The following is a 20,000-nucleotide window of genomic DNA, read 5'->3' as shown; positions in this document are numbered from 1 at the left end:
TGACTAAGCCATTCCTCATCACCTGCCCCAATCCTGCAATAATAATCACTGCATTGAAATTAAATTTTTTAAAAAATAAATTCACTCTAGTGGTTTTATTTTCTGTTGAAAGGAAGAATATTTTTAGCTGGAGAGACCAAAGTCCTTGGGCATGTTGATTGAAATAAAAAGCAACATGCTAGCATTAGCCACACTAACTTTTACAGATAACATGTCATATTAAACTGTTTCTGACTTTTATTCAAAATAAAAAACCGCTCCCTCTAGTTATTCAGATTGAATCTTAGACATGTTTCTTGCATCATTATTACTCTGTGCAGTCTCTGTATGATTCCATATGGCTTCAACAGTGCATTCTCTTTGCAGTTTCTTATGTTTTGTTTTAATTTCATACTAAACTGGAAATTTCCCAGTTTCATTAACTATCAGGAAATTTCTCAGGTACGCTACAAGAAGCAACATGTAAGAAATATTAATATATAACAATGTTCCTGAAGTAAAATTTGAGAGAACCCTACAAAAATGAATCCTTTTCATGAAGTTCACACGCCAAGCCCTAAGAGCACTGCAGAGTAAACCTGTATCAGGGATCTTGCATCTGACGCTTGTGCTAGAAAGAGTACTTATTAACAAACCAAAAATAGCCACCAAGTGCCAATTATGTAAAAAGCATTTTGCTAGACATTAAGGAAAATTTTTTCAAGTATACTTTCTTTGCTCTAGAAATTTCAGTGTATCTGGAGTGAAAATGTATATAAAACACAAAAAGCAGCAAACAACTGATACAGAAGAAAGTAATATAGATAAAAGGTTTTTAGGGTGCCTGGGTGGCTCAGTCGGCCAAAGACCAACTTTGGCTCAGGTCATGATCTTGTGGTTCACGAGTCTGAGCCCTGCATGGGGCTCTCTACTGTCAGCACAGAGCCCGCTTTGGATCCTCTGTCCTCTTCTCTTTCTCTGCCCTTCCCCTGCTTGTGCACACATGCTCTCTCTCAAAAAAATGAACATTAAAAAAAGAAAAAGAAAAGAAAAGAAAAAAAGGTTTTGGGGGAAAAAAGTCCCTTCTGATTTTGAAGGGAAGAGAAGTCATTAGAGAGGAGGCATCCTTTGGGTTGGGCTTGAGGGAGAGAAATGGAAAATGTTAGCAAAGGCACGGCAGTGGAAAGATAGGACTAAGAGAAGAGAAAGGTTAATTTGGTTCACATAGCATTTATGCAAAGAAGCAGCAGGAAATAATGCTGAAAATAGCATTTTAAAATTAATTAGTTTATCAAGCACTTACTAATGCCAGACAGTATTCTAGGTGCTGGGTATGCAAAGATAAACCAGACAGGCCTTCCCTCCCTGAGTCTATATCATGCAGGCAGGAGACCTACTACAAAGAAAATAAATGTGTGATATAATGGGGGAGGGACTGACTACAGGAGTCTCTAGATCTGGTGGTCGGACTTCTGAATAAGGAATATTTGAGCTAAGACAAGAAGGTGAGAAAGGACCATCCTCCTGCACAGAGCAAATAGCATGTATAAAGGGGGCCTGAGTCAAGAGTGGACTTAGATCCTTCAAAGCACCACCAGGAGGTCAATGTGGCTAATCAAGGGTGCTAGCACATCCTCTGAGAGAATCCAAACTGCACCTTATCGTTTTAAATGCCACTTTTTCGCGGTTGTTTACAAGGATGATGGTATGCTACCTGAGCCATGGGGACACAGCAGGTGGGACTTCTTCATGCTGCCTCCATGTTTTCCACCACCCCACCCACCTACCACTAGAGTGTGAATTCCATTTGTTCCTGTTGTTCCAGTGCGCAGAACAGTGCTTGGTGTATTGAAGTCGCTCAGGAAATATTTGTTGAATGGACTGAATAAATATCACATTATCTCCTTCACCCAAGAGCAGTCCAAAATGAAAGGCAGGGTTTAGGGAAAAAGAAGACGTGTCGAGGAGTGAGTTAGAAAGTCTACCTATGGTGCCAGTCCTTATAGGACTCTTCAGTGTTCTCACCCTTCTCAGGTGAGGGTGGTCCCGGCCCCTACGGGCTCACCTTGGGAACTTTCTTTGATGAGCAGGAACTCAGCAGAAGCATCCATAGCGGTTACCCATTTATTTAAGAACTTCTCTCCTCTAAACTCCTTTGCTGGAAATGTCTGCAAGTAACTCTTTGCTCCGACTCTACTTCCTATCACTGTGGTAGGTTGATTATGGGGAGGAAAAGCTGTTTTTAAAAGAATCAAAAAAAAAAGAAGGGAAGAAATACCCCTTGTTTTGAGTTCTGTACCTACCTTTCCTCTGCTCCCATATAGGACTAGGTGATTAGCTCTCATTTGTAGCTTATAAGATCTCCTCAGGTTTCACTGTACCTTCCCCTAGATTTCCCTCTGCCTAGTCGCCTTCAGGTGGCACAGTGTCTTCCACACCTGAACTTTATGCAAAAGAAAGGTAATTGCATTCTGTCATGTTTCTGCACCTTGTAGACAAGGATTCACCATTTGCTGACTTGTGACATTGTTTTTCTCTATTTAGGAGTGTCAGACTCCTGAGTGAAGAGGGCCAGATGCAAACAGCAGGGAGTGGTGGGAACCATGGGGGGAAGGGCAGCACAAGCACCATGGAAAGGGGGAGCTTCAACTCCCGTCCAACACACAAAATGGCCACACCATTCTGCTGCAGACTCTGGCCCTCAAACTGGTAGGATAGGGCCTGGTTTCCACAGGGTCCGAGGGAAAGATAAGGCACACTTTTTCTTCTTTCAAAGTTTATTTCCTCATACTGACCAAATGGAGATTTCCAAATAGAGAAAATCTCAGAAGGCTGCTGGTTTTTCAGACAGGAGGTAGGCGTGCCTGTGTGTGTGTGTGTGTGTGTGTGTGTGTGTGTGTAAGACAGGCACAGAAAGAGAAGGAGACGGAGAGGGAGGAAGGAAGGAGGTGGGAGCAGAAGGAGGAGGAGGGAAAGGAGAGGGAGTGGAAGGAAAAGGGAACGGGTGGAGGTCAGATACTGGAAACTACACAGAACAGTGCCCCAGTGAGCACAGGGGAAGTAAGAAATCCTGTCTGAAAGCAGCAGAAAGGGAACAGAGGAGGAAGAGCCACTGGGGAGAGAGGAGGAAAAGCAAATGCAGCCAGTAAAGGGGAAGCTTATCCAGGCTCACCCCACTTCCCTGGCTCCTCTCACCAGAACTCCTGTCCCTCATCCATCACTGGCTCTCAGCTGGAGCAAGGGTTCAGGCACAGAATCCACCTCGAGTGGCTCAGGAATACTGACCATGATGCCTTGGGAGGTGTGGGTGGGGCATGCCATGTTCTAACTCCATCTGTGCCTGCCTTCATGAAGACACCCCAACAATAATGACACGGCCTTGGAACACACGGCTGGGGTATGAGCGAGGCCTATTAGAGCTTTAGGACCTTAGGTGCAGAGGGTCCTTGAGAGCACTGGGGAGGGCCCCTCACTAAGGACAACTGGACTATGGCAGCACAGTGGTCCCCCCTGGGGATACAGCAGGGACAGGCAGCACTCCATGAAACAGATAATGACTGATAACTGAGTTTGTACTTCCCTCCTGGTGCTGCCATCACACAGCCGGGGTGTGGGAGTGGCGGGGGTTCATCTTCCATCACTAAGGAACTGAGGCTAATGCATCGGTCTGGCACACTCAGGGTACTCACTCGGAGGGGTCCAGAAAGTGGTACCCAGACTTAAACTCTTGCTCCTACCAACAGTCTCTGAACCAAAAATATATACATACATACGTACATACATACATACATACATATATACGTACACAAATGGTTCAGAACCACAAAGACAGTCAAAGATCATTCAAAAAACATTTCTTGTTGGGCTACCACTTGAGGGAATGCAAGCATCCTTTTAAATATATTTTTAATTCTAAAATGCTGGCCATGACTTAAAACATAGTGGTAACACTAAATCTGCCTTTCAGAAATTAAAAAAAAAAAATTGGAAGAAATTTCATTACAGGCTTAAATGGGAGTTTTAATATGTGTACTGAATTGATAAGAAATTTGAATACTTGCAGCTATCTGTAGCAATATATGATAAGCTGTTTCAAGGTACAATTGAATAATTAATCATTTAATACATATTTGAAAAGTTTTGCATTTATAATAAGAAAAGTTCTATGCTAATTTAAAGTATTAACTCATATCTTCACCCCAATGTTTAATAAAAAAATATTGGAAAGAATGTTTTCCTTAATTATTCCTTGCTCCCCACCTTTCTTCCAACTCCAATAAAGCCAGTACACAGCTGAAGATAAGATCTCTGGTAACTTTCAGATCTGTTTCACAGGCGAAGGCAAACACAAAGGATCAACCGTTAAAATTTTGTTCACCATTTTAAACAGCAAAGCCTCTGTTCATGAAAACTGCACCCCCATCATACTTCTTTATCATAAATGTCATCCTCATAATTAGCAATGATAACTTAGAAAGTGTCTTCCAGACTGATTAATAGATTGTTTGGTTCATCTGTTCAATAATTCATTTATTCGGCAAATATTTATAGAGTTCCTCCTTTGCCTTGGACACTAGGCCTATGCCAGGTGCTGGAAATTAAAAACCAATTAAGACAAAGTTCGTGATTTCATTGAGGAGGTACCAGTGAAACAAAGTGGGGATACAGATACCTGAAAAAGAGCTGCCAGTGCAGGTGAGAGGTAGCCTAAAACAGTGAGTGGGAGAGCAAGGCGGGATCACATCACAGCATTCTAGCCTCAGCTGAATGGCGTATATTACTCCCTTACACAAAATGCCAGTTCCTTACTTCACTTGCTGGAAGGGTATGGAGTACAGGAACTGGCTGAGGGAAAGTATAGGGACACGTTCAGCAGACATGAATGTGCAAAGTGTTGGCAGGTGACCAGTGACACGTGCTTCCTATTTTGTGGTTCACTTCTCCAGTTCACTCAGATCACATGGCATTTAACGTTAGTAGCCATACTGTCTCTCTTGAAGCCCTCACTTTTCTTGGGATCTGTGATGTGTAGCACTTCCCTGTCTTGCTTCCTTTAACCACTGCGTCTAAAATGAATTCAAAATTTGTATCTTCAGCTGGCTCCTCTCTTTAGGCTTCAGATGTCTATAATAACTGCTTATTTGATATCTCTCCTTGAATAATTGGAAGGCAATTCGATCTTATGTTCAAAACTGGCGTCATACACTCCCTACCTGTTCCCCTCCAAAGTCTGGTCCTCTACCTTTGCTCCCGTATCCCAGGGAATGACACCAAATCCTACCTGGCACTGAAGGTGAAGGCCTGGAGGTCATCCCCGACACCCACTATTTCCTCCCTTCCATTCTCTACCTGAATGTGACCACCAGTGATTCCTGTTGATTCTGCCTTTCACATCCTTCCATTTCCCTCTATGTCCCATCATCACACTGTTCTGAATTGAGTTCCTTCCTGCCACTGGCTTTGCACATGCTGGTCCCTCAGTCTAGGTCAGCTTCCCTCCTCCTGGACTCCCTACACCTGGTTCACACTACTTTAATCAATCCCAGGGAAGGCTTTCCTGACTAGATCAATACCTCCCATTAACTGCCCTTAAAGTACCTTCCCTTTCAATACTTGGAATTGGAATTTGAGGATTCTCAGGTCAATATCTGTCTACCTGATTAGACTGTCTGTTCCATGAGACAAGGACTATATACATGTACTTTCCCTATTTGAGAACCACCACTCAGAACATGGGCAGCAGTTAGTAAGTATTCCCTGAATGAATGCAGGATGAAGCAGGAGTATGCATTCAGACTTCAGTTGCAGGCCGTTCTTTCTAACCCTAGTAGTCTCCCGAAAAAAACACAGGTTCTGTGACAGAGTCACTCACCAAGCTCTTTTTGTTGGCGTGATCTGATCAAAAGGCTGTAGGTCATTTCCAAATGTTTTCTGAGAGGCACTTCTCCCCCTTCTCAACTTTGAAAAACACAGGCCTCCCCTGCTCTTTAGTTGAGAGAAAACTAGAGAACTCTAGGTTGGGGCTGAGGTCAAAGTTTGGAGAACAGGGACAAAATTTTCAGTCTAATAATTATATAATAACATGTAACTGTTTATAACATTGGAAAGCAATCTTTGTGTTTCCATTTTGTCTTGATTTTTTTTTTTAGAACAAACAAATGCACACAAAGCATATATGGCCTTTTCTATTTTGGGCTTCTTATTTATTTCCCAAATGCTTTAATTACATTAATTTAGATTTAAAATATAAGCTGCTTTCCCCTAAATCTCACTTGTTAAAAAGGATTCTTACAATTCTATACTTTTTTCAGAATCTGTACACTTGGATATGTGTGTACTATTACAAATTAACAGAATACACATACGCATAGGCAATAAAAGAAAACAAAGATAAATTGCACTTCATTAAAATTAAAAACTCTAATTTTAAAGGGGTACTATGAAGAGTGAAAAGACAACCCACAGAATGGGAAAAATATACAAATTGTATCTCTGAGAAGAGTTTAATATCCAGAAAACATAAAGGCTTCTACAACTCAAGAACACAAAGACAAACAACCCAATTAAAAATGACTAAGAGGACTTGAATAGACATTTCTCCAAAGAAGATCTACAAATGGCCAATAAGCTTATGAACCAAGGCCCAACATCATTAATCATTAGGGAAATGCAAAGCAAAACCACAATGAGATACAACTTCACAACTACTAAGAAATAAGTCAGAGAAAGACAAATGCCGTATGATATCACTTTTATGTGTAATCTAAAAAAGGCTCACTTGTAAAAACAGAGAGTACAATAGTGGTTACGGGGGCGGTGAGGGGGAGGGAATAGGAGAGATGCCGTTTTAAGGGTATAAACCCGCAACTAGTAGATAACTAAGTTCTGCAGGTTTAATGTACAGTAGAGTGAATGTATAAAATATTATATTATAATCCTCAACCTTGCAAATGGACTAGATCTTAATTACCCCTACCAAAAGAAAGAAAAGAATTATGTGCCTTGATAGAGGTACTAAGATGGCTACAAGGGCAATCATATTACAATATATAAATGTATCAAATCAACAGGTACACCTTACCTTTACTCAATGTTATATGTCAATATATTTCAAAAAAAAATCCCACCCCAAAACATTTTATACCTAATAGTATGGCTATTAAAAAAAATAATAACCCAAAAACAGAAAATAAGTGTTAGCAAGGATGTGGTGAAATTGGAACTCTTGTTACATTGCTGGTGGGAATATAAACACTACAACTGCTGTGGAAAACAGTATGGTGTTTCCTCAAAAGGTTTTTTTTTTTTAACTTTTTAATGTTTATTTATTTTGTGACAGAGAGAAAGCTAGTGGGGGAGGGGCAGAGAAAGAGGAGAGAGATAATCCCAAGCAGGCTCCGCACCATCAGCACAGAACCCAGTGAGGGATTCTGTCTCACAAACCATGAGATCATGACCTAAGGTGAGATCAAGAGTCAGCCACCCAACTGACGGAGCCACCTGGGTGCACCTCCTCAAAAGTTTAACACAGAATTACAATATGCTCCAGAGATTCCACTCCTAGGTATATACCCAAAAGAAATGAAAGCAGGGACTCAAACAGATACTTATATACAAATGTTTATAGTAGCAATATTCACAATAACCAAAGGTATAAACAACCCAAGTGTCCATCAACAGATGAATAGATAAATAAAATGTGGTCAATGTTCTCTATTTGGTAAAAATAAATAAGGTAGTTATATTCTATTAAGTTGCAGCAAATACTGAATGAGTGACTACTGAACTGCTCCTCCTAAGGGTAATAGGTTCTCGAGAGCCACTAGTCACCTTTATCAACCAATTTATATATAATCCTGTTTTATGTGCATTTCTGTTTAAGCACACCTTATTAATATATATATATTATTATATATATGCACACATATATACACATATATATACACACATATACATATATACATATGATTCATAACACTGAACTTACAGCCAACAGCACTATAACTCATGCCTGAAAGAAGCTTATCTAAGACCTATATTTTTTTTCCCTAAGGCACATTATAGCCATCTTGCTTTAGGAACACTAGATAGCACTTTAGCACTATGCTTAGAGATCATTTTAAACAATGAAATCACCAAAAAACAGCACAAAAATGCAAAAAAAAACCCCACATGGTACTAAGTAGACCATGAAAAGGCCACTTGTTCACAGTAAGAGGGCTGAAACAAAAAGGCAGAGAGTCTCAGCTGAAATGTACACGCTGGGCAACTCTAATTTATTGCTGCTCTGGGCACATCTACGAAGGACTATGGGAGTGCTTTGAGTATGGACTTTGGGGTTACAAAGAAATGTAGTCAGAAGGTCAGTTCACAAATACAGAATCTACAAACAATGAGGACTGATTTTATATATAATGGAATAATAGTCAGCCATAAAATGAAATTCTGGTACATGCTACAATAAGAGTGACCCCTGATAACATGAGTCTTAAGAGAAATAAGCTAGACACAAAAGGATACATACTGTATGACCCTACTTATAGGGAACACCTAGAAGAGGCAAATTCATAGGCTAGAGGTTATGAGGTGTTTGGGGGAGGGAAGACTGTGGAGTTACTGTTTAATGGGTTGAAAGTTTCTGTCTGGGATGATGAAAGTCCTGGAGACGGACAGTGGCGATGGTCGCACAACCCTGTGAATGTAATTAACGCCACTGAACTATATACTTAAAAATGATTAAAATGGAAAAATGTTAAGTTATATGTATTTTATGAGAAAAACTTCTAATAGATGTGCTAAATAGGACTGAACGGATCATTTAAAACTCCTGTTAAAGTCAAATGGAGACATGCTGGATGGCCCGAGTAGCAATTCTTGTTTACCCACACTTCCATTTAAAGCAAGGACCTTCTGGGATGCCTGGGTGGCTCAGTTGGTTAAGCCCCTGACTTCGGCTCAGGTCATGATCTCACGGTTTATGAGTTCAAGTCCCATGTCAAGCTCTGTGCTGACAGCTCAGAGCCTGAAGCCTGCTTTGGATTCTGTGTCTCCCCCTCTCTCCGCCCCTCCCCACTCATATTCTGTCTCTCTCTCTTTCTCAAAAATAAATAGACAGTAAAAAATAATTTAAAGCAATGACCTCCCTTAATGTGTTTTTCTTTTGCTTTATAGACCATATTAAAAAAAAAGAAGCCTTGCTATATAATAATATCGGCTGATTAATGAGGAACACAAGTAAATGAAAATGTGCATGTTGGCTGTTTAGCCTTGCTTCACTCTTTTGGTGAAAAATTATGTGCAGTAGAAGTATTCTTTCTGACTAATCACCAAAAGGAGGGTCACCTTGGGAACCAACAGTGGATGTTCCCAATTTATACTGGGATGAAATGGTCTTGGTGACATGCCATACTTGAGTGAACTGGACTTCCTAGGTAAACTGCTCTGGTACCATTTAGGTGTCTCGGCACTATGTGTCCACTATCAATCTTTTGCATTGCTCTTATCACCAACCTATTTCTTATGCACTTCCTTCCTTACCAGAACCCCCTATTTTCCTATCTCTAGACAGAGCCATCTGTTAGAATAGCGATGTGGTTACTATCATAATTCAAATGTTCCTTTTTATTTTAGGTATTTCTTGACCCAACAATTACAAAGAAGCACTGCTGGAAACAAACATATGCGAAATGTGCTAACGTGGAATGAGAACTGCGTTGAAATATAAACGTAACATAGGAAGGAATTCATGGCCAAAGAAATATCTCTTACAGTTCTTTTGATCTTTTAAAATGCGTCATAAAACTAAAAACGTTTCACTACAGAACAACATTTCGGCTTCTTTTATGATTGCAAAGAAGGATAATTATGATTGTCATGAAAACACATTGAGCAGCTGTATACTGTTAACAAAAGAACCACTGTATGAATGCATGTAAAAATTGACACTTTATACATTCACATTTCCTAGAAATTAGATAGTCTTCTCAACTGGAGTAGATACCAAAAGAGACTGTTTTCTATTAATCGTGGCTTTGTACCAGTCAAGTTTTTAGAGCCAACTGGATCATCTTTCTTTTGGGACAATTCCCACATATTATATGAGATCTATATAAACTGATTTATATATACTCAGACATGTGCATTATAATTTTGCAAGAAGTAATTTTTAAATTCTTAAATGATAGATTTTCTACTCTTAAAAATGCTAGTGTCAGTGGATTCTTTCACAAACATACATATGATTTATGTTTAGAAATCATAAAAAAAGCATAACAAATAACTCTGAAGGTTATTTTATGAAGGCTAATTAATAGGTACTTACTCATTAAAGACTAGGTCTGGCGCAAAATAGAGAAATTGGCTGTTTGTATGTTTGTACGATCTCCAGCTCAAGGCAAATGATGATAGACACATCCAAGAATACTGGATTAGGGTAATTTGGTCCTCAAGAGGCAAGTTTTTGAATCCTGAAGAACAGAACAATTAATCACAGAAATACACTTAGCATTTAAGTACATTCCAGGAAGACGCTTCTTAAGGCAACCCCAAATAGTCACCTTTCTCTAACAGACTCAGATCAATTCAATAGCCATTTAAGGAGCACCCACCATGGGCATGGCCCTGTTTAACATCTTATTTTAAGTTTATTTATTTATTGAGAGAGAGAGAGAGAGAGAGAGAGAGAGAGCGCGCGCATGGATGCATGTGTGTGCGAGCAGGGGAGGGGAAGAGAGAGACAGAATCACAAGTAGGTTCCTCCCTGTCAGTGCAGAGCCCCACTTGGGCTCAATCTCATGAACCGTGAGATCATGACCTGAGCCGAAATCAAGAGTTGGACGCTTAACCTACTGAGCCACCCAGACTCTCCAACATTTCATTTTAAATTCACCCTAAACTTTCAGTGAGGGTGAACTGCCAGAACAAACAAAACCAGGGAGTTCAGACAGCTTCACTGTGGGTAATGGTCTAAAACCTTTGGTTAGACTGAAAGAATTTGTGTTAACTTGTAAAACTTGCTTCATCCTATTCACATTAACATTCAAATAAAGACTATTTTAATAACTGTCAACTCCTACATATCTATAGTTAACTTTTGTGAATTTGCAGTGGTTGAAAAAGTACTATTCCTTGTTTCCCCTCGTCTGGGAGAATACTGGACTTCAACAAAGGTATAAAGTAGAGTAAGTATCTTTGGCATCTGTCCTCCTCTCTCTTACAGTCTTCATTTCTGGGCTTACATCAGCCCATCTTTTGTTCCTTTTCTCACCCCCTGTATTCCCAGGGACATCATGGTATTCTTCTGTTTGCAGAGTTTCACCAGGGCATATTCCTCTTCACAGACCCAATCATCAGAGCTTTCCCCAATCTTTTTTCTTATGCCTCTTGGCTGACCATAGGTAATCCAAGAAATTGCTTATAAATTACATTATTATTATTATTATTATTATTATTGAGACAGAGACAGTGCGAGTGGAAAAGAGGGGCAGAGAGAGAGGGAGAGAGAGAATCTTAACCAGGATCCATGCCCAGTGCAGGGTCTGACACAGGGTTTAATGTCATGACCATGAGATCATGACCTGAGCCAAAATCCAGTCAAATGCTCAACAGAAAGAGCCCCCCAGGCGCCCCAAGAAACTGCTTTGATTAACGAACTGGGACAATGTGATAACAATTCTAAGTGATGTTTCTGTAGATTAAGAAGGACTTTATTAATAAAATTCTATAGCATAAAAAGTGACTACAGTAGGAATTTCAAGGACAATTTAAAGGGTGCTGGAGGCAAGATGGTATTTTCAGAAAGAACAGTCTTTCAGGATTTCCTACAACTTACTTGATAGGTCATGGTTTACTGGTCTATGCTCAGATTAGCTCTGGTTATGAGCTGCTAATAATGGGCTCAACTTGCGTTTTCACAAACAGAATGTATTTCACCTTATCGATATTTCGAGGTGGAAATGTCCTATTTCAATCACCAGCACAAGAAACGTAGATTAACAACAGAACCCTTAGCCCTAACAGCTCAGGAGAAATGAGCACATTGACAGATTTTCCCTACACACCTCATTAGTTTGGTAGCGATTACAAAATTTGGTATGAGGACCTGACAGAAAGCTAACTCCAACTGCACTCTTGGGGAGATGGTGAAATGTGTTGCCCTGACTTCTCTTCTTCAGGATGCAGACCTTGAAAGGAGAGGCATGCCTACCTGGAAGTACCTTTGCCCACTTCACGACTTGGATCATCTGTTTGCCTGCTAAGCGGTTTAGAGTGGAGAGTAGGTTTTCGGCTGTGTCTGGTTTTGAGTTGTCGTAGCCTGCATACACGATCTCAGGCTCGATGTTTTCAAGGATCGCAACAGGGGTAGGCGTGAGCGCTCGTGAGATTGTGGACAGCTGAGGAACCAGCGCTGAGTTGACCGAGGGCTCTTTTGCAGGAGCTATGTACGTTGTCCCCTCCTCGGGGCTCTGGGGGGGTGGGGGAGGGGGCGGGGGCTGCTGCTGTGACTGCTCCTCGTGAATACCTTTTAACTTGCCCAACTTCTTTGACTTTCGAGCTGTAAAAGAAATTGTAAATAATAAGGGGAAATTTAAATTAGGATTGGGATACCTTACATGAGGTAAGTTACAATTAAACATTGACTTAGTTGACTACTTTTCTTTTAAAGATGTCTTGTCACAGTAACAGAAATAGAGCCTTCTCAGTGATTTTCTAATATCGGGCACAGTCCTAAATGTTTTATATTAATTAACCAATTTAACAATTTTATGAGTAGGCACCATTAAGTTTCTTATTTTATAATGAGGAAACAGGCCAGAAGGGTTAAGAAATAGGTAGGTCTAAGATCACACAGCGAACACATGATAGAGATGAGCGTTCAGAGGAAGGTAAAATTACTTCATATGCTAATAAGTTACATATGTCTCCATTAACTCTTAGATAAACCAGTAACTCCCGCCTATTTTCCACCAGGTTGCCAACAAGTGCTAGAATGGGTCTTATTCTAATGCAGTCTCTGCTCCCTCTAATTAGCTTTGCTGGCCCCTTTACTAGTTCCTGTACTTCTCTACCACTTACTCTTCCTGTTCTGGTCCATGTGTCATCGCTGGCTTATGCGGTTATTTGGCATAAATTCTGCTAGCCCTAATCCCCAGTTACACTGTGAACCACTGAAACACAAAGACTGGGTGTTCCTCCTCGTTTACAGACCCCGTGGCACGCTGGTGAATGGTATACCTGGAGAAAGTGATTTATAGATTTCCACTGGATTAATGGGAGAGCAATCAACCCCAAAGCAAGGCAACAAGATGGAATAAATTAAATATCTAGGTGATTTCAAATTGGAGAGCTAACTACTAAGCTAACTACATTATAGGAATTAATGCTGCAAAAAACCATGTTTAAATTACACCAACGCACACATATACAATATTTAAAAATCTGACCCACTCTATATTTTGAATACAAATCAACAATTCACATATCATATAATCTAACTAAAAAATATCATACTACGATATTAGAATCTCACCTCAGATTTTTTGGAGAACTTGTTATGTACAAGTGACATTATGTTCTGATTTACCCAGAACAGCCCTGGTTTATGCTGGTTTTCCCGGCATGATTACCAATAATGCCCTGTTTATTCTTACAAGTGCCATATTTTGGACAATAAATATAATGTGGTCATTTTAATTAAAACCAAAGGATCAGTAAGTATTAATTTTAACAGAAACTGCTTTTCTTTCTCATTTTTCTCAAGGGCACTTAAAATAGACGAGAAATGAAAGAATGGGGAGATGTAAGGGAGACTGGAAGGTAGATGGGAGGTTGGGTTTTGGATGGCAGGTGTGTGGGGTCAATGGGTAGACAGATAACTGTTTGTTTGTTTTTTGAGACAAAGAGAGACAGGGGAGGGGCAGGGGAGCAGGGGAGGGGCAGAGAGAGAGGGAGACACAGAATCTGCAGCAGGCTCCAGGCTCTGAGCTGTTAGCACAGAGCCTGACATGGGACTCGAACTCACAGACTGTGAGATCATGACCTGAGCCGAAGTCGGATGCTTAACCGACTGAGCTACCCAGGTGCCCCTTGATGTATGACTTAAAGGATAAAAAGAAAAGAAAGCTTAGAAATGCCAAATTGAGCTTAGAGCTACAGTAATAACTTATTTGCAATTGTAAGGTTTTCTTTATTTTATTTTTATTATTTTTGAGAGAGAGACAGAGTGCGAGAGGGGCAGGGGCAGAGAGAGAGAGAGGGAGACACATAATCCAAAGCGGGCTCCAGGCTCCATGCTTTCAACACAGAGCCTGACACAGGGCTCAAGCCCACAAACTGTGAGATCATGACCTGAGCCAAAGTATGACGCTCAATTGAGCCATCCTGCAAGGCGCGCCTGTAAGGTTTTCAATTTCACTGAAGCATTTCAAAACTCTACTTAGTTCAAACACGTGAGGGACTTCTAGCATACACATTTAATGTAGAGTAGAAATATGCCACACTAATTAGCTTGATTTTAGAAATAACCATTCATGATTACAATCATGGCCATTAATCTTTACCACATTCATCACAGAAACACTTACCAATTTAGATGAACGACAAGCCACTGGCCAACAATAGATCTACCTGCCACACATCTATTAAATACTGGAACTGGGCTTAAAAGATAGAATTCCTATATTTTAAGGAGTTTTAAAATTAGCAAAACAATTTTAAAGCAGTCATTTCAAATCGTTTCATTTCTTAACAGACTACCTCCATCAATAAAAGATTTCTGGCAGAAAAAATCTGATGTTTGGAATTGTTTTAATGAAAAGCAAATGTATCATATTCACATGTGCTAATGGGAAGCTGTCGACAAGTACTGCACAGTAGTGCTAAACTTACGGTATGTAACTAAGATGCTTCTGACAAATGAGTGAGCTACCAACCAAGAAAAATATCAGCAAAGTGCCTCATCGATAGCATACTGATTATTTGGGGAATTAGATACTTGGGAACTGCCTGGGTCACATACACTTTTCTCTAAGCCTCAAGGAGAAATGGAGATGGTAAGGCTCCCCTCTCCTATGTCATAGAGGGCTAAATGGATAAGAAAAATAAAAACATGTTGAAAGTTACTGCTGACACCTGAAGTAATATTTCAGTGTTACTCCCATTCTTTCCATAATTCTTCGAATAGTAAAAATATTCCAGTTCATTAAAATGTCCTCCTTCTTTATAAGACTACATCTGATGATAACTGTAATTTGATTGACTAGCAACAGCCAAGGGTTATAGTTTCAAATTTTATTAAAAGTGATATTTGCTTGCAAATTAATTGTAAAAATCATATTTCTTTTTGGCCTTAGGTCTATACTGCTGTGTTTATTTTCATGGCTGACTTAAGGTCAATGCTATAAAATATCATGAACATTTTCTCTAGCACTTATCCACAAGGCTATGGCTTGTAGCATAACCTATTGAAGAGATTATCAACATTATGTTTGGTATTTCAGTTACACTTAACTTTAGCCTATGATTTTGGGAATATATGTGGGACACGCTTGGAACTGAGTAATAATCTGTATTTATTTAAACAGCTCAAGGTAATAAATATCTTCAGTGTGTAGATTTTGCAGCCATGTGTATCCATCCAATATCTTTTCTAAAAGCACGGGGAGATACATAATTAGTTATACTTATATTACTCGAAGTAGCCTTTCTAAAGTGTTTGGAAAGTTTATGCTGCTCTTCTAATACGTGTTATATTCTAAAATGAAAGTTCCTAAAAGTTGGTAATAGTGTCTTACACATTCCTAAAACATCCTTTCCATTATGCTTATGGGTACTTAATAAATGCTGAATTTATTTCAAATTCACATTTTGAGAAACTTTAATAAATTATTATACTCTATTAATGGAGTTATGCTATATGGTTTCCCTTCTAATCCTTCTTTATCTAATTTGCATTATTTTTATACTTTAAGATTAGCCACAGCTTCAAATCCAAGTGTATAATTAAGATGTTTGCTAATTACACAGGAAAATCTTTTGCCAAAGATCCTTAATAAGCATGTTTCCATTATCCAAAGCATCAGTGAACATAAATTGGGGGTCTTAGCACTGCCTACAAACCACCTTACTAAATTAACATGGAGTTAATGGGCATTGGGCTTGGGGACCCATGCTCCCAGGTGGCCACAGCCACACTTCATTTCTTAAGTGCCAACAACAGCTGTGTGTATGTGGGGGGGGGGGGGGGGGAAGGGTGCATGGAGGGGTACATTAATGTGAATTTAAACATGTCCCAGTCCCACTTGGACCTAAAGGAGTTTCACTCATTCTATGTGGATATTACAGTAACTACTATGTGCTTCCTGGCTGCCCTCAGCTGCCAAGTCCTTAATTACCAGCAACATCTGGGCAGCTACTTTTTCCTGGCACTGCTGGAGGACAGAACTCTACAGGCTCTCCACGATTGTTCTCCCCCCCCCCCCCCCCCCCGGAGCTGTGCAGTGGGGAAGCCCTGCTTCCTATCTTGACCAATATGCAGAACAGCAAGCAGGGCGCATCTGGTGGAACCTTATAAAAAGTGTGAAGAATTCCCATTGAGATCTCATGATTCACAAAGGCCTTGAGACATGGCATGGCAGGTCTTCCTTTGTGGTTTACTCTATGTCCCAAGGTGGACAGGACCTGTAACATAGTTTTTGACAAACTACTGGTGTGGAAGAATGATGGCTGGATAGGAATGATTTCATTTTTGCATCTCACAGTAAGATGGTGGGATGGGACTCTCCCATGGTTCATGTTACTTTCATCGTGATCTTTCTCAAGTATGTTCAATTAGAGATATTTTAGTTCAAGAAATGGGTAATCAGGACAGCCTTCCCCCTGCGCCTTCTGGGGTAGAATAAAAGACTAGTATGAGATTTTTTTCAATCATGACATTTCACTGGAGAAATTTAAAGTGAGAATTCTGTCATCTTAGAAATGTCTTGAAGTTTTAGGTCTTGGCAGTAAACATTAGAGAGAATAGACTGAGGTTATACAAAAACATGGATTTTCTGTTCACGGGCCAAATATAATTTCTGGTTTGAAGCCACAGGACAGTGACAGTACCCACCCATTCCTCTCTCTTCTCTCTTGCCACCCTCACCTTGCTCCCGTTTGCCCTATCCTCCTCATCCTCTTTGTTTGCGTGGCTTCTCTTTGCTTTCCTACTGCCAGAGAAGATGTGCTCAGAGAGTTAGGGGGACAACTGAGTATTTCTGTGTCATAGAACCAAAGGAAGGAATGTCACCATTCTATAGGTTTAATAGTTTTGCAGCAAAACCTCTCTAACTGGTACTAACAGGAAAAAGAGCACATATTGTTCCCAAGGCAGTACATACTAATGGGAGTGGGGCGACCATCCAGGGGCAATGTGCCTACACTGCTTTAGGAATAAATGATTAGCTTCTCAATGGATAATAAAAAAGTGCATTTCAACTGTTTATAAATACTCCTTGAGTGGTTAAAGAACTTGAAGACAGTGTTTTAAAAAGTATCTCTGAATAGTCTCATGTTAATGTACAAAATTTAATACATTAACAGGCATTATCAATGTTATTAGCATAGAACACATGCTAAGACAAACTGAAACCTAACTTCTGACCACATTAAAAGACTTTCCACATCACACAGGCCCGCAGATGATAACTATATGAGGTGATGTATTATGCGAATTAGCTTGTGGTAATCATTATACATGCACATTATATCACAATACCATGTAGTACACCTTAAATATATATAATCTTTTATTTGTTAATCATAACCTCAATAAACCTGAGGAAAAAAGACATTCTGAATGAGTGGATCTCCATATGTTTAATTTTAATACGTGCACAGGGTATCTATAGACATCTTTGTATCTTTAATAAATATAATTTTGTGGCTACCGTAGAATATATTTATTCACTACTTAGCAGGTAACCAATATCCACCCACTGTGTAGAGGTAGGCTGTTTTTGTGAGCAGTGCAATGTTGAGTAACAAGATCTGAGCCTAGACAAGAGATAACAATCTTGGGGACGTTCGATCAATACATAAGAAAGTAATTAGGTCTATGAAGCGGGCAATGATAAGTTTGGGGTCGGTGGTACTGACAATATATTTGGAGAGTAAGACAATGGCAGGGAGAAGTTGTTGTATCTTTCTACGGGAGGTCACAATTTACAATACCCCTCTGCCATCAATTCCCACCATGTCCTGGTTTGCTTCTAGTGTGATTCATGTTATACGGAAGACCCATGTGGACCAGGCCACCTTCCTGTGCTGGGAATCCACCCAAATTTAAGCACAACTGACCTCCCCTCAAAGAGGGGAGTCCCTCAGACCAGAAGCCAAATCTCAGAAGAGAGACTCAGGGGAATCCGAGGCAGTCAGAATAGGGGTCCACTAATTGTGCAGAGAGGGTAACAAGGTTCTGAAGACAACCCCCAATGACGTATTCTGACACTTTCCCTGCCAGAGGTACAAAGTCAGAAAGGTGCAAAGTCAGCACCTCCCTACGAGGTACTTCTGGGGGCTACATAGACAGCCAGACTTATGAAGGTGAAGCAGCATGTCTTCGAGGTCTGGCCAGGTTGAGACTACTTTAAATCAAGCAAGAATCTTACAAGAGGAAACAAACAATGTCAGAGAAATGGCCTCTTGGTGGTAGGTTTGTATTAAAGCAAGAGACTGCCATAGGATTGAGTGGCAGGGCTGAGCATAAATCGTAGGTCCAAAGCTCTCTGTGGCACGACTTCTTTTCTTTTTTAAGTTTATTTATTTATTTAGAGAGAGACAGAGACAGTATGAGAATGGGAAGGGCAGACAGACAGGGAGAGAGAGAATCCCAGGCAGGCTCTGCACGGTTAGCACAGAACCTGACATGGGGCTCGAACCCGCGAACTGTGAGATCATGACCTGAGCCAAAACGGACAGTCAGACGCTTAACCATGCCCGTGGCATCCCTGGGGCCCTACTCCCACAGAACGGTAAGCAGTGGTGGGGCAGGGAAGTAGCCGGCACCTCAAGGCCAGCTGGGGTGGTCCATGGGCTGGTTACATGGAACACCTTCTACCTGCACCTTGCCATTTATGTGCTGATACATACCCCAAGGAAGTCTCAGGGGGAACAACAAAATGACAAATCTTTTACCCACAAAGCCCTGGACAAAAAATGCTTAGTGAAGAGGGAAAAAAAAGTGGGAAAAGACTGGGATCGACTTATTCTACAGTAGAGGGTGAGGAGGGACGTGAGAGATGAAATAGCAATTTCGAAAACTTAACAAGGCACGTGGCAAACCCTGGTGAGGATCTGCTTTCTATCCCCATTGAAGTTAAGATAAGATATAAAGGGTTTAAAGGGCAGAAGAAGGGATTGAGATTAGATATCAGGAGAATTTCCTTCAAGTGTTCTGGAATGCATTATGGAGAGAGCCTGGAATGAATTACCAGCAAGAGCACGTAATATTATTTTCTAAAAACTCTAAAGTAATAGGTAGACAGGCATCCTGCTTGCCTGAGTGCAGTTCTGTCCAAAGGTAGAAAAACGTGATTCAATGAGTTACTGAGATCCAGTGGCCCCACAATGGAAGAACATCAGACCTCCACTGTACGTTCCGGCCTTTCATTTGTCTGAAAGGAACTTCTCTGGTTCATATTTGTTTGAGAAACAGGAATAAATCCCTTACCCCTATAAATGTGGTAAGAAATAAATTTAGAAGTATTTTTCCAAAATAAGCTCAAAAGACAAATACTGCGATGTCAGAATGCATGCCTGGAAGAAGGTCCAGCACCATGGAAAAAAACACGTCAAGTCCTCTATGCTCTCTTCCACCCTATCCCCCAGCAGTCACACCTTGTTTGTTAGAAACAGTTTCACCACTATAAGCTACAGGACTGTTTGCTTTAGTTCTGTATTTAAAATGGGCTCTTTGGTTTTCTTCTAATCCTGAGACTATGTAATTTTCTTAGTGGGGAAAAAGCAATAGTAAAGAGCTACCATTG

At 40.3% G+C, this 20,000-nt stretch overlaps 1 protein-coding gene across 2 annotated transcripts in view; it reads right to left on the bottom strand.

The window, feature by feature from the left end:
- Positions 1-20,000, bottom strand: part of NR3C2 (nuclear receptor subfamily 3 group C member 2) — a 348,657-nt gene that overhangs the window by 58,603 nt on the left and 270,054 nt on the right. For both annotated transcript variants that reach the window (XM_019828874.3, XM_003984956.6), the window contains exons 5-6: positions 12,185-12,532; positions 10,301-10,445 (exon numbers count right to left, since the gene is read on the bottom strand). In XM_019828874.3, the coding sequence (XP_019684433.1) occupies positions 10,301-10,445; positions 12,185-12,532 (493 nt within the window). The remainder of the gene's footprint in view (positions 1-10,300; positions 10,446-12,184; positions 12,533-20,000) is intronic.

The sequence above is a fragment of the Felis catus genome, chromosome B1 (assembly GCF_018350175.1).
Source record: "Felis catus isolate Fca126 chromosome B1, F.catus_Fca126_mat1.0, whole genome shotgun sequence".
NCBI lineage: Eukaryota > Metazoa > Chordata > Mammalia > Carnivora > Felidae > Felis > Felis catus.
The sequence above is the reverse complement of the archived record's forward strand: the minus strand, read 5'-3'. Positions and strand labels throughout refer to the sequence as shown.